This window comes from Prionailurus bengalensis, chromosome B3 (genome assembly GCF_016509475.1).
Source record: "Prionailurus bengalensis isolate Pbe53 chromosome B3, Fcat_Pben_1.1_paternal_pri, whole genome shotgun sequence".
Taxonomy (NCBI): Eukaryota; Metazoa; Chordata; class Mammalia; order Carnivora; family Felidae; genus Prionailurus; species Prionailurus bengalensis.
In genome coordinates, this window is record NC_057355.1 from 63137425 (window position 1) to 63152105 (window position 14681).

The 14681-nt window shown below is 37.1% G+C and overlaps 1 protein-coding gene across 1 annotated transcript in view; it reads right to left on the reverse strand.

Annotated features, from left to right (window-relative positions):
• Positions 1-853: 853 nt before the first annotated feature.
• The window catches only part of BUB1B (BUB1 mitotic checkpoint serine/threonine kinase B), a 50692-nt gene continuing 36864 nt past the window's right edge, over positions 854-14681 (reverse strand). Inside the window, exons 15-23 of the mRNA XM_043555675.1 lie at positions 12221-12495; positions 10895-11028; positions 10450-10590; positions 9867-9967; positions 7329-7478; positions 5631-5773; positions 3726-3897; positions 2823-2929; positions 854-1408 (exon numbers count right to left, since the gene is read on the reverse strand). Of these exons, the coding sequence (XP_043411610.1) occupies positions 1177-1408; positions 2823-2929; positions 3726-3897; positions 5631-5773; positions 7329-7478; positions 9867-9967; positions 10450-10590; positions 10895-11028; positions 12221-12495 (1455 nt within the window). The 3' untranslated portion in view covers positions 854-1176. The remainder of the gene's footprint in view (positions 1409-2822; positions 2930-3725; positions 3898-5630; positions 5774-7328; positions 7479-9866; positions 9968-10449; positions 10591-10894; positions 11029-12220; positions 12496-14681) is intronic.

Below are 14681 nucleotides of genomic sequence, written 5' to 3' on the forward strand. Positions count from 1 at the left end.
AATATTTTTAGTTGAAATATACTTAGAATTTTCTGCTTTCCAGCAATCTTAGAGCAGTAACAGTGACAACTAGAGTCAAAACACACACACACACACACACACACACACACACACACACACAGAGAGAAATAATCAGGCACCATCATGGAGGGAGGCACATTTGAGAATTTTGATATTCAGAAATGAAGCAGATCATTTTCATTGCTCCATTCTTCCAATTTTCCTCCCTATGCCCAAGGCCAGGTATAATTCGTGCTTCTGTTTGGGGGTCCAATACTTCATCTAGAGCTACTCTCTCCCCAATTAGTACATGCTTCAAAGTTATCTTTTCATTCTGCCCTTCTATCTCTTCAAATCTTCCAAACAACAAAACTTGCTTCCATTCTTTCATTGAGCCCCAAGTCATTCTGCATGTCACAGAATGATTATTCCATTTCTAAAAGGCTGCTACACCCCGTTCAAAACCTTCTCTCTTCCTTTCTAACAGCCATAATCCTAATCAAGAGACCCAAGAGCTGCAGCACCACTGGATTATATAAAACACACAAAAGGGTCTTGTGGATAAAAAATGAAAACATTAAAATAGAATCAAAACGAACAATTTTGCTACTTGAAATTTAAGAAATTTGGCCTTACAGAAATAATTTTATCTACTTTTAAACCTAGGCCACTTAGTGGAAGGTGAGGAGCACCCGAAGGAATGGTTGGCTATTCTGTTTTATTATGATTCTATCATAGCAGTTCCATGTCTAGGGTATATACAAATTTCCATGGTAAAACAGCTCCTGTCTGCAAAATCAAGCCATTTATTATCTTAGTTGGCAAAAAGTAGATGAGATGTTAGAAGCACAAATTCAACAAATACTATTTTATTACTTAAAAATACATAGCGACCATTAGGGTACATGTCACAAATTACACAAGAAAAATGTACAGCGAAAAGTAGACAGATGTGTTAAATGACAATAAGGTACCCATTCCTATGGAGCCCATTAAGAATAAAACAGTTCTTTGTTAGTTAGACAAGGCCAAGAATAGTGGCCTTGTAAAAAATGCGAGTTACCTAGAAATATACCTCTACTAAAAAGTAGAAATGTGTTGGTAGTGTACCTAAATGTGTTCTAAATTAAATTATAGCATACCCAGGCCCAGTGTTCCATAATACAACCATTGGTTTTAGGCAGGAATCTGTGAAAGACTTGACTGCCTACCTTGCTGAAAGAGCAAAGCCCCAGGACTGATTAACTTCCCTACCTTCCATAAAGCTTTGTTCAGGTGATTTTGGAATGCGGTGTCAAACACCCCATTCATTGCTGCTGCAAGTTCCCTCAGAACAGACACTGTGGACTCATCACTGGCATTCAGAATCCGCACAAAGAATTTATTCCACAATTCACCATCTTTTAGCCTAAAAATATATAAAACCATTTCCATCAAGATTAGGCACATAAAAGAACTCTGGATTTAAATCAGTGGTACATTTATGCACTAAATAATTTAAGGTAATAGCTACAACTCTAGGATTAGAGTGCATTCAAGTAGTCCTGTCAAAGCACAAGGTGGAACTAAAAAAAAAAAAAAAAAAAAAAAAAAAAAAGACTACTCTGGTGGAGAAAGCCATAATACAATGCATGTAAAGAGAAAGTCTCTGATCTGAATCTATAAATTTCCTCTGTGCACTAAGATGCAGCACTGTTCTACAATAGAAGAAATATGAATTTTGCTTCTCTTCTCTAACTTTCCTAAAGTCTAGGTAGGTCTTACAGAGACAGCAGTTCTCCCTCTCCTCCAGCCCAGTGTTTTATTATCTTCACAATCTTCTGAGAATACTAAGCTTGACTGAAGTAACTACTGCTTAAGTCTATGATGTTTGTAACTTTTTTAAATCAGAGAAGCTTCTATTATTGTGTAAGGCAGGGTTATTAGGAAACCCCAGCTGATGCTGTTTGTATTAGACCCACCTAGGACCATAACCAAACTAGAGATACCTGAATTTATCCTACAGGTCTTACATTATATTTAAAGCCAATTTTTAAAGCACATTTAAGAGACAAGTAAGACTGGCCAAATTCTGAATTAAATAAGAAAAAAATACATAATTCAATTTGTTGGGAGCAGGGAGAATGGACAAGGCGTGTTAAATTCTCAACATTGTCTTTTTTTTTTTTTTTTTTAAGCCAAAGAACATACCAATAAGTGATAGATTGGGAAGCTTATTCTGGGAAGTTATTAGCTATGATAAGCTAAAGTGGAACATGGGATATTTAATAAGTTTTATGAGTAGGCTTAAGGGAATACTAAGGTTCTAAGACCAAGCAGCTCTTATTAAGGGAGCATTTACTTCTCTTAAGGAGATTCAGTTCTCTGCTTTGGTTCTGACCATTCATTAAATAAATAAATAGCCTAAAATTAGTACATAATTTAGAAATTTAATTCTCTTCAAGAAATGCTTATTAACTTTGATAACAATAGCTACTGAAAAGGAGTATAAGACTAACATCAATTGGTTAGAAAATTATTCTCATGAAATGTTTCCATTAACACTTTTAGATTGAGAGGCTTCCTTATCATAGTCACAGTCTCTATGATACATCTAGGTACAGAATGATGTCCTGAAGTCTGAATAGTTTGATTCTTATTTTTAATTAGCAATTCCTTTGTCCTGCACTAGATCCTCCACTGATATTCTAATGGAAACCGGTTGAAATTAATGGAATTATGGCATTTGGAATAAGAAAACTAAGGCTGCCCAAGCAGAGGGCATCCAAGAGCAAGAGAAAATTATGTGGACAGGCAAAGACCCTGAAATCACCAATACTTACTCAGAAATATTTTGGCTAAGTTTCCAGAGGGACCCATCCCAGAAGACCTGTAGGTGTTCCTTGAACAATAGTAAATGTGCTAAATCTGCTATACCAAACAGATCTACCTGAAATCACAAAAAGCACCATCAGCTAAAATAATTCTCTGCTACGATCATGGCAACTTATTTATGTAGAAAGTTGAAAGTTATTATAATGTTTATCTTATGACATACATTTTAGTAGACTGTTCCCTACCCTTACCATAAAGGGAGAAGCTCCCCCAAAGAAGTGATCAACAGAGCTAACTCTAGGATTTAGCCTTAAGAATAAAAGATGAGAACAAAATTGTCCTGAAGAACAAAAATATCTGACTGTCCAATTCAAATTTGTAGACCTACTGAATTTGCATGGCCTCTAGCTGTGATCTAAACGTGGTTCGCATGATAGTTCAAGTTCATGCTACATATTCAATCAGCGAATGCCAAATGTTCAGAGACAAGTCAGAGGAATTTTTGTATACAATGCTAGCATATAAAACACTTTACACTTATAATACTCTTTTTATACACACTATTCCATTTAATCCTCACAACAATTTTGACATACACAGAGCAGACTGTTCTCCTTATTTCACTAAGATTACAGAAAATGTCTAATAAAAGACCACACAACAGATAAGCTATAGAAATGGCCCTGCCATTTAGGTTACTGAGTTAGTCATGTGTCTGCACGTGTATGTGTACAGTCTTCAATGTTGTGATAGAAAAATGGTACATTTTGCTTGACTTGGTGCTATCTGAAAACTAGGTCATCTATTCCAGGCGAGACAATATCAGTAAACACTAGCTTTCATGGCTTATGTAGATAAGAAAGAGATTAAGAAACCCTTTCCATATTTGCTCAGGATTCTTTTACACTTACCTGGTAGGGAGAAGAGCAGTTAGCCAGGATCTTTTGTCCTTCCAGGATTTGTACAGTCCGAAAGCCGCTGAGGACAAAAACATCTAGCTGCGCCCTAAGGTCGACACTGTAGGAAAAGTCCACTATCTTCAAAGCTTGATTGTTCTTATTACAATCATAAGGATCGTGGATTCTAAGCCCAGATTTAAGAGAAAGAGATAATAAAAATAGGCCATGAAAGAAGCTGCAGAGCCGGTCTTAAAAAAAAAAAAAAAAAAAAAAAAAAAGGAAAAGAAAAAAAATAGGTACTGCAGGTGACTCTTAGCTATGCCAACAGCTCCCTCCAGTGGTTAGCTATGAAAATGCACCTGTAAGAGCAGCCGATGTGTCCACCTTAAGTGAGGAATGTTGAGATTAGTCCAGTGACAAAAGTACATCTAAACCATAATGTATACCCACCACAGAACATTTATCATACTATGTTTATTACATAACATAAATACTGAAAGTAGAGTGCAATCCTCTGTCTTACTAGACACAGTAATACATACAAGAGCAATGTTTTACACACTGATGAGAATTATGATGGAAGAAATAAGCTTTTATAGATGTCATAGGCCTCCTTGTTCATTATACAGATTAGGTTTTCCAAGTGTTATTCAGATTCCTCCTTCTCAGAATTTAACTGAAACAACAATATAAGGCAGGTTTTTTTTTGTAAAATGCCACCTCTATTGTAAACTATCCTGTTTTTATTAAACGAACACCATATTCTCTCTTACTCTTATCTGTAATTCCAACTGTTATTTACTTTAAAAAAAAAAACAAAAAAGAAATAAAAAAAGACAATTTTAAACACTAAGTTCACTACTAATTATGTTTTCCTTGTTAGCTATTCCAAGCAATAAAGCTACTCTCCGAATAAACAGAAGAACTATACATGTGACAGAGAAGAATGAATTATTTTCATGTGTTCCTTTTGTCTCTGCTTTTCTCAGTTCCTTCAAATCCCTGATTACTATCAGTGATAGGTGCTATATTCTTAAATATAGGCTTTGACTAATCCCATCACAGAATGATAGATTTTACTTTAAAATTTACATTCGCTCCCAATTTTCCTTGGTTCAAGATACAACATTTTTTGGCCATCATAAAACTATATATTTCTTGCTCTGTGCTCACCCCTTGAACGTGATGTCTAAACTTGGTTTTAATTTGAACACCAAGCCCTTTTCCTTGGCATAGTTTGCATTTGCACTCTGGTTTTACCCACTTCTCTTGACAATTACCTCAGTCTGGCTTGACTTAATTAAGCTTTGGTTTTGAAACCAAGAAGTGCCTCAGTTTTGCTAAAATCTTCACTAGATCTGCACTGGCCCCACTCAAATAAAGACTATACAATCTACTTCACGTTCCTCCAAGTATTCATATTTTATATCTCTTCTAGACAGTAATCATCACAATACTGAGAGGTTAATTCTTTTTTATGAATTAATATGTTTCCTCAATGTATTTTTTTCTTTGAATTCTTTTAAAGTATTCCAAATGATTATTGACTTTTAGATAGCAAATAACTCTCTTAACATACTGTGTTCCTCCGTATGGCATTTACCAAAAGGCAAAAGGAATTGGAAACTAGCCATATATTTTTTTTAAACATTTATTTATGAGAGAGAGACAGAGAAAATGTGCGGATGTACGTGGGGGTGGGGCTAGGGAGGGGCAGAGAGACGGGGGGACGGAGGATTTGAAGTGGGCTCTGCACTGACAGCAGAGAGCCTGATGCAGGGCTGGAACTCACAAATCATGAGATCATGACTCTAGCCAAAGTTGGCCGCTTAATCAACTGAGCCACCCAGGCGCCCCAGAAACTATCCATATTTAAGAGAAAGTTGACAGAATTATAAGGGAATGAAAAGGACCAACCTGTTTCTAAGAATCAGACTCCTTGGACTCAAGTCACCATGGACTATTTCTGCTCTGTGTAGTTTCTCCACTATTGTCAAAAGGTTATAAATAACCAACACTATTATTTCATGGGTAATAAGTTCACTGTGTTGAAGAAGATCCTGGAAACAAAAGGACAGAAAATTCACATACTTCTTAAGTTGGGATGATTGTACTTAAACTTAATACCTTGCTACCTGCTGCTTTGTACTCTTCCTTGTCGTTCTCTACTAGAATTTGGGCTCCTTTGTAGTTGGGTCTTTGTCCCAGTGTTAACAACATTGCTCTCCTGTGAGGTTGTAAGGGTTTGATGAATAATGGACGAAGAACATCAAGGATTAGCCAGGCCCATAATAGGTGCTCTATAAATGGTAGTTTCATTCCAACCATTTTAGAAAATTCATATTACCATCAAAATATGCAACAAAACCTTCTTAAGAACATCCCAAAGAATAGAATGATATATTGTATTTGGGTTCTAAAAATAATCTAGTGGGGGATAGCACAGACAAAACAAGAGTAGCAAAAATAGACCATTCCTTATGTAAGGAGTTTGGAAGTTGCCACTCTGTCCTAACAAGTAAAAAGCTTAACAGACTGAAAAACCAACTCTTCTAGGATCTATAAGCATGGGAGGGGGTGGGGAAGGTCCCTCACACTTCTGTGAATTTTATGTCTAGGAACTAGATCCGGTTCTCACACTAAACATTGGAGAAAAATTCTCTGTGCTTCTAGAGGGGGAGTGGAAAAGGAACCATTTTGAAACAGGCCAGAGCACTCTGTTCTTAAAAAGCTCTGTCTCAGGAGAAACTAGTTGACCAGAGCCTAACCTGCTAGAGTATTCTCAGAGCCTACTTGACCTGTGGAAGGGAAATACCCAACTGCAGCCTACTCTAGCCATCCTGTCCCACCTAAGGGAGGAGAAACACTTGTGAAGTACACAGTCCAGAGGCAAAGGCTCACTATAAAAGAACATAAATCATAGAACTATACAATGCTTTCCTTCCCCTCACACCTTATCACCACATTATTAAAGGCCTATTTATAGCAGTTCTTTTTACCCAGTACATCATGTCTGGCTATCAAGAAAAATTATAAGACATACTAAAAGGCAAAAAACACAATTTAAAGAGACAAAGGAAGTATCAAAACCAGACATGGAAAGAATATTGGAATTATCACACCAGGAATTTAAAATAAGAGTGGTCACGAGCTGATGATGATCATAGTTAGATGACTAGGTCGTTGCACAATGCTATTTTTGTCTATGTTTGAAAATTGACATCATGAAAAGTTAAAAAAATACCAAAGAAGTTCTTGGTCAAGAGAACTTGGGAAAGGAAAATGATCAATGCTTTTAATTTATAATTTTGTTGTTGTTGTTATTCTGAGAGAGAGACAGAGCAGACACAAGCAGGGGTGGGGCAGAGAGAGAGGGGGGCAGAGAGAATCCTAAGCAGGCTTCACAGCCAGAATGAGCCTGACACAGGGCTCCATCTCAGGACTGTGGGCCCATGACCCGAGCTGAAATTAAAGAGTCCAAAGCTTAACCAACTGAGGCACCCAGGCACTCTTTAATTTATAATTTAACTGATCTATTTCTAGAAGATTAACAGGAATCTTGCACTAAATTCATATGCTAAATGGAACACAAATATGCTTATATATTATTCAAACCTGAAGAGTAAAGCAGTTTATATATTGGTGCCAAACAATACAACCATCTTGGTATTGGTAACAGCTGCACAAATGATCATACTCCTCATTCAAACGTTCCTTTAACTTGAGGTTGATATAAAAGTCCCATGGGACAGGTTGAGAGGACACCTGTAAGAAATTTTAAAAATAAGAGCTATCAGAATCTATGGTTATGGTTGGCAGATTGAAAACATTCCCTCCAGCCCTTATGATACTACAACAGAAATAACAATAAAAGAATGTTTGAAAAGTCATAAATCTATAATAAAAAAACACAGCAGCAACAAATTCTGGAAGCTGGAAGGAGAACAGTATGAGGCAATCCACTTAGCAGACCCAAGGAAAGCTGATTCTAGCAGGGGAGAAAGCTGAGAGCAACCAAATTTATGCTACAAGACCATCTCCCCACAGTATAAAACTGATGGCACCCAATTACCTACAGAAGTAAGGGTGGAGGTGAAGCCAATACAGGAGTGGATGAACTCCATTAACGTGGAAGTTAGGAGTAACTTAACGTGGAAGTTAGAAGTACAGGAGTAACTCCTGTAGCCCAGACTCTCCTCCATTCTAGAAGACCAAAAGTTAACCCCTAAAGAGTATAAAACAGAAGGGCTCTGGACTAGAGGACACCAGGCATTGTTAAGAGTTGGGGGGAAGAGGAAAAAGTTTATATATCAAATGTTAAGATGCACCTTTCCACCCCTCCACTCTCCAGACTAATTTTCCCACTTCGTTTTCAGGAAGCTAGCAGCCAGGATTATATGATCAAGGCAGGATATTAGAAGTTTTCTCTGAAGGGTCTGATCAGCTTAAAAGAAAAGACCTCAAGGATTGAGGCATTTATTGAATGGCCATGTGAAACTCTTCTTACAGTGAGGTCCAACAGTGTCAAGGTTCTATATCAAAGAGCTTTAAATTAGCTTTTAGAGTCCCATGCTTATATATGAATAGAAAGTCAAAGTCTTGAAGAAAGCTTCTAATATGAAAGACTGAATTCAAAACAGACAAAAGGAAACAGATGATGCAGGGAGAAAAAAAATTTAAAGCATCATAAATATACTCAGAGAGAAAAGGAATGTTCCACCTTTGAAATGAAGAATGTTACAAAGAAGAAAAACTTGAGAATAAAAAAGAGCTCTTACAAATCAAATGCATGACAAAAGAAATGAAAAATCCAATAAAAGTTCTGAAAATAAAGTTGACAAAACATTCCAGAAAGAAAAAAAAAAAGAGAAAAAGAGAAAAAAGATAAGATTTTTAAAGGATCTCTAAGCGACTCCATGTCCTAATAAAAAGAATTCTAGAATGAGAGAACAGAGAAGACTTAAAAGAAGAAATAATTTATTCTTTGAAGAAAAATTTATCAAAACTGAAGGAGTTTCGGGATTAAAATGGCCATCCAGGGGCGCCTGGGTGGCGCAGTCGGTTAAGCGTCCGACTTCAGCCAGGTCACGATCTCGCGGTCCGTGGGTTCGAGCCCCGCGTCAGGCTCTGGGCTGATGGCTCAGAGCCTGGAGCCTGTTTCTGATTCTGTGTCTTCCTCTCTCTCTGCCCCTCCCCCGTTCATGCTGTGTCTCTCTCTCTGTCCCAAAAATAAATAAAATAAACGTTGAAAAAAAATTTTTTTTAAATAAATAAATAAATAAATAAATAATAATAAAAAATAAAATGGCCATCCAGTGTCTAGTGTACGGGAGATAATAGGTTTTTAACAAAACATAATATACTTGTGGAATTTCAGGACACTGGGGACAAACATAAGATCCTACAAGGATTCCCAGAGAGGGAAAAACAGTCTCACACAAAGAATGGCAAAAGACTTTAGAAAGCAAGGCCCCAAGCCAAAAGATAATAAAGCCTATCTTCAAAATTCTAAGGAAAAAAAGTTTTGAACCTAGAATTGTAATATCCAGTCAAACTACCAATCAAGTAAAGATGTGGAGTAAAGAATTTTCTGACATGAAAGATTTCAAAAAAATGTATAGCATATGCATCCTTTCTCAGGAAGCTACTAAAATATGAGGCCTTAAACCAAGAAAGAAAGAAAAATGGGAGCCAGTATTACTGGGCATCCAATGTAAGAAAGAGGTAACATGAATCCCTAGGATAATGGTGAATGGAAATGTCAAGGTAATACTGTGTGAGTGTGAGTGAGTGAGTGAGTGTGTGTGTGTGTGTGTGTGTGTGTGTGTGTGTGTCAAGCACAGAATGTAACTTATCCAGATTGGAGCAGGCCAGAAAATTTCGGGATATTTCCTAAAAAAGATAACATTGATAGAATACTTAGTATGTTTAGACATATTAAGAGATTTACACAATAGCCTCTCATTTTTGATATCTCATCCTGACATATAATGGTGAGTGATTTCTTGGTGTCTCACTGACTTTTCTATCAGGAAGCTGATAGACTATTCAAAGGATTTGATGGTACCATGGGGCCACAATCACTGCCTCAACCCACATTGTTTTGTTTTTTTTTTTTACAAGATAATTGAAATGACAAAGAACCAGTCCCACCTTTATTATGGTTAACTCTGCAGAGTTTCTTGGTGTCACCCAGAATAATTTATAATCTTCACATATTAGGTATTCTTGTTTAATGCAATAATCCTCATGACCTGTTGAGAAGGTATGATTCCATTTAAAAATCGTGAATGTATATAGCTCCTTAACTTTTACTTCCTGGTTTAAGGGCTAAAGGCACTTTGTATTTGCCAGTTAGCAGCATCGAGAATACTTTTCAAAATCATTTGTTAAAAGTTGAAAGAGGGGAAGACAGAATCTCTATTGTTACTGGGACATGAACTTATCAGTGTGTCAACTCTATAATGCTGTTTCATTTTGCTACAATGCTGTTTGTTTTTTTAAAGGAGGAGTAATTTTTTTTAATTAAGTAAACTCTACCCCCAATGTGGGGCTTGAACTCATTACCTGAGATCAAGAGTCACACGCTCTACTGACTGAGCAGGCCAGGAGCCCCTATAATGCTGTTTCTTATAATCCAAAAATATTTATTGTGCTCAAACATCAAGCTCAAGTACAAATAATCACTTACTTGTATACTGTCATACAAAAAAACCCACTTACCAATGATACTTACCTAATTCAATTTCCTTTCCTATTTCCAACCTGGGCATTGGTCTATCTTCTACAAAAAATTCTGCTGAGGTCCTCAGCTCTGATAGAGACTTTAGTAGTTGTCTGCGATACCGTGGACACCAGGGTGACTGAGTAGGGTTGTCTGGGAGAAAAAAAAGTTGACAAAGGGATCACCCCAAAACCTCAATGTGTATTATAAACAGAGGCGGGGTGGGGGGGGGGGAGGACCCAAAACCAAGATTGCACAGTCAACACTGCTAACCTAACAGCACTCATATCAGGTCTTTATGCTGTTCAGGTGGTACTGATTCATTCTAGAAGTTTCATAATCTATGGTAACTTTTCTAGAGAACAAAACATAAAGATCAGTTTGCTGAGATAAATAAGTATTCACTAGACATGAATGCAGATGTATGTTTGTTTACTAGTGGTACATATGAAGCTACCTGCAGTCTCATTAGTAAGCTCCAGTTTCTCAGGAATTTGAAGACATTTGATGGAGGAGGAACTTGTAACTGAGGCAGAAGACCCAGAGTACCCAGAGGAGTGTGTTGCTTCTCGGCTGTCTTCGATAATTGGGCTGAAAGAACCACAAATGAGTCAGTCCTCACAGGGATAATATATATTAACTCATCTTTGTTATTTTATTTAATATTCATTTTAAATCAATGTAATTTTCAAAGTCCATTATTTTCCTGAAACAGATATAGATTCATAATCAGAATCTAGGTGACTTTATCTACCTTGGCTGACAAGCAACACTCAGCATTAGATTTTCTAAATTTATGCTTTATTCACCTAATCCATACTAAATGCCTACTCTACATCTATTCTAAACTACTGGGAAACATTGACTAAGATACCAACTTTCTTCTTGGTTATCCTGTCTGTGGACTTTTTACTCTTCAATAAGAAAAGGTCAAGAAAGAGAAAGTGAAACACAAATCACCCATGATAATGCTAGCAAATGTGATAAAAAGTTTGTTAGGAAAAAAAATCTGAAAATGCAGTTTTAAAAGCATAAATTGGCAAATTAAAGAATATTCCTAAAACTAAAATTTGTTTACATTTGCCAAGTTTTAAATATAGTCAGCCCACGGCTCTTTATGCCATTCCCTCAATACCATTCTTTATTCACTGCCACCTCTCCATTAAAAGATACTTTAAAAAAGTACATTTCTACTTGCTTATCTGAAATCAGTGTATCCAGCTATTCCACTACTATTTTTTTAAATTTTTAAATGTTTATTAATTTTTTTGAGAGACAGAGCATGAGTGGGGGAGGGGCAGAGAGAGAGGGAGACACACAATCTGAAGCAGGCTCCAGGCTCTGAGCTGTCAGCACAGAGCCTGGCATGGGGCTTGAACTCGTGAAACAGGAGAGATCATGACCTGAGCCAAAGACGGCTGCTTAACCGACTGAGCCACCCAGGTGTACCATATTCTACCATTATTTAAAACTTGATTTTAAAGGCAAAACAAAATCTCTCCCCAACAGGTACACTTTGCCAAGTTCCCTCAAAGACACCATAATCCTCCCGGGCCTCTCAGTCTCATAACCATCACAATTTACTTCTTCTGACCCTCATATTCAAATCAGTTATTAAATCCCATGGACACTTTCTCATGGGGAGTCCTACTGTTGTGTAAAGCAAGCACTCAGCACAGTACCTGGCAGGTAGTAAGAGTTTGATAAATGATCACTATCACTGACAAACACACACAGAATAAAAGATCACTCAAACAATCTGGTTTGTGCAACCTACTATCACCTGAGCTTCTTGATGCTGAGACTTGGATTATAGATGATGCCACAAGCGGTCTGCTGGTCCTCAGAGATCTTCACATCTAGATCCTCCTCCTGCAGCAGTCTCTCAGGATCAGAAGGGAGATCTTTCAAGGACATTATCTCATGAAAAGGAGTAGACACAAATCGAGCTGCTCTGGCAAAGTCGCAAGTGTCTTCTGGGTTAGGGCATATAGTTACATTCCTGAAACCCGTGATAATAGCATCCTCACTCAAGGGCTCAATTCCTGTAAATTCATCCTGAATTAAAAACCACATAAAGTTTAGCTGAAATATTTCAATCAGCATATGGAGCAATCATTGTTTTTACTTAGCGAGACACACATTAGATAAGTGATTTTCAACATAGGGTACAGAAGTAGCATATCACAATCTCTAGGAAAGACGATTTTAAAAACCACATCATAACATCTGAGGAAAAAGGTTTTGTATCATGAAAACAGCAAACTACACATTACCAAAAAAATACACTGAAGATTCTCCACACAAAACAAAAATATTGGACAATGTTTTTTCCCCAACCGATTTCACCTAAGAACTAGAGGAATAATACTTTTCTCCTGACTTTGGCTTAGAAAATGTTCTGATAATCCACTATCCTCCTACCTTTTAAGTCTTCTATGCCAAATGTTGAATTTTAATTTATTTCCTCAGGATAATTCACGGTCATAGTAGAAAATATGGAAAACAAAGCATAAAGTATAAAAAATGAAAATATTTAAAATATTCCTTTGCCTTTAAAAGTAATACATGTAGTGGCACCTGGATGACTCAGTCAGTTAAGCCTCCGACTCTTGGTTTGGGTTCAGGTCATGATCTCACAGTTCGTGAGGTCAAGCCCTGAGTCAGGCTTTGCGCTGTCACTGCAGAGCCTACTTGGGATTCTCTCTCTCTCTCCCTCTGCCCCTCCCCCACTTGCTCGCTCTCAAAATAAATAAACTTTATGAATAAAAGTAATACATGTATATGGTTTAAAAAATCAACTAGTTTAAAAGGATATATAGTGAAAAGGTCACCCTCCCTCACTTGACCCCCACACCTCCACTCCAATTACTACTCCCCAGATGCAACTGTTGTTACCATATACATCTGGTAGGTTACGTGCATAAGCATATTCTATACATTTAAAAAAGGAGTTTTACATAAGAGATTCTCAAATACAGAGAACAAACTGAGGGCTGATGGGGACAGGGGTGTGGGGGGGCAGGGAAAATGGGTGACAGGGATCGAGGAGGGCACTTGTTGGGATGAGCACCGGGTGTTGTATGTAAGTGATGTTTAACGGGACTCTATTCCCAAAGCCAAAAGCACACTGTATACACTGTATGTTAGCTAACTTGACAATAAATTATATAAAACAAACAAACAAACAAACAAACAAACATAAATAAATAAATAAGGGGTTTTAGGGGCACCTGGCTGGCTCAGTTCATGGAGCATGAAACTCCTGGTCTCAGGGTCATGAGTTTGAACCCCACGTTGGGCATGGAGCCTACTTAAATAAATTAAAAAGGGGTTCCATAGCAAGTGAAATTATAGCATATATGCTAGTATGTACTATTCTTTCTCATTATACTTTTAGCCTATTTTCTGTGCTATTAAAAAGTCCTTAAAAACATGAGAGTCACACTGTGGGTCTATCAGAAGTTAACTAACTTTTTTAGGTTATTCCCATTTTTTACTATTATAAAAAAAACTACTTTAAATATCCCTGTACATTTAAACCTTTAGGAACATCTTAGTTTTCTGGGGAATAATTCCTAAAAGTAGAATTATCAGGTCAAAAAGGCTGTAAGTAGTAAGATTCTTTACACATATTGCCAAGCTGCCTTCAGGGACACTGTATCACTTTATATAACATTTACCTGCAGTATATAAGAGTGCCTATTTAATTTAACTATGAATACTAGATATTAATTTTCTAGATCGTTATGAATTTGACATACACTTTGAATTTCTTTTTTTTTTTTTTTTTCAACGTTTATTCATTTTTGGGACAGAGAGAGACAGAGCATGAACGGGGGAGGGGCAGAGAGAGAGGGAGACACAGAATCGGAAACAGGCTCCAGGCTCTGAGCCATCAGCCCAGAGCCCGACGCGGGGCTCGAACTCCCGGACTGCGAGATCGTGACCTGGCTGAAGTCGGACGCTTAACCGACTGCACCACCCAGGCGCCCCGCACACTTTGAATTTCTGACTCAATGTTAGTAACAGAGGTGAGAGGTATATCTAGACGAAACAATAAATGCAGCTAAAATATTTTAAGATCAAAGCAAGATAGAGGTCTATGGTCTAGGAATATATTTTATGCAAATACTACTTATATGCCCTATTAGTTTAGACATTTTAAATAGAAGTGTTTTCTTAGGGGAGAAATTCTGGTAGGCATCTTTTTTTTTGTTTTTTTTTTTAATTTAAATTCAAGT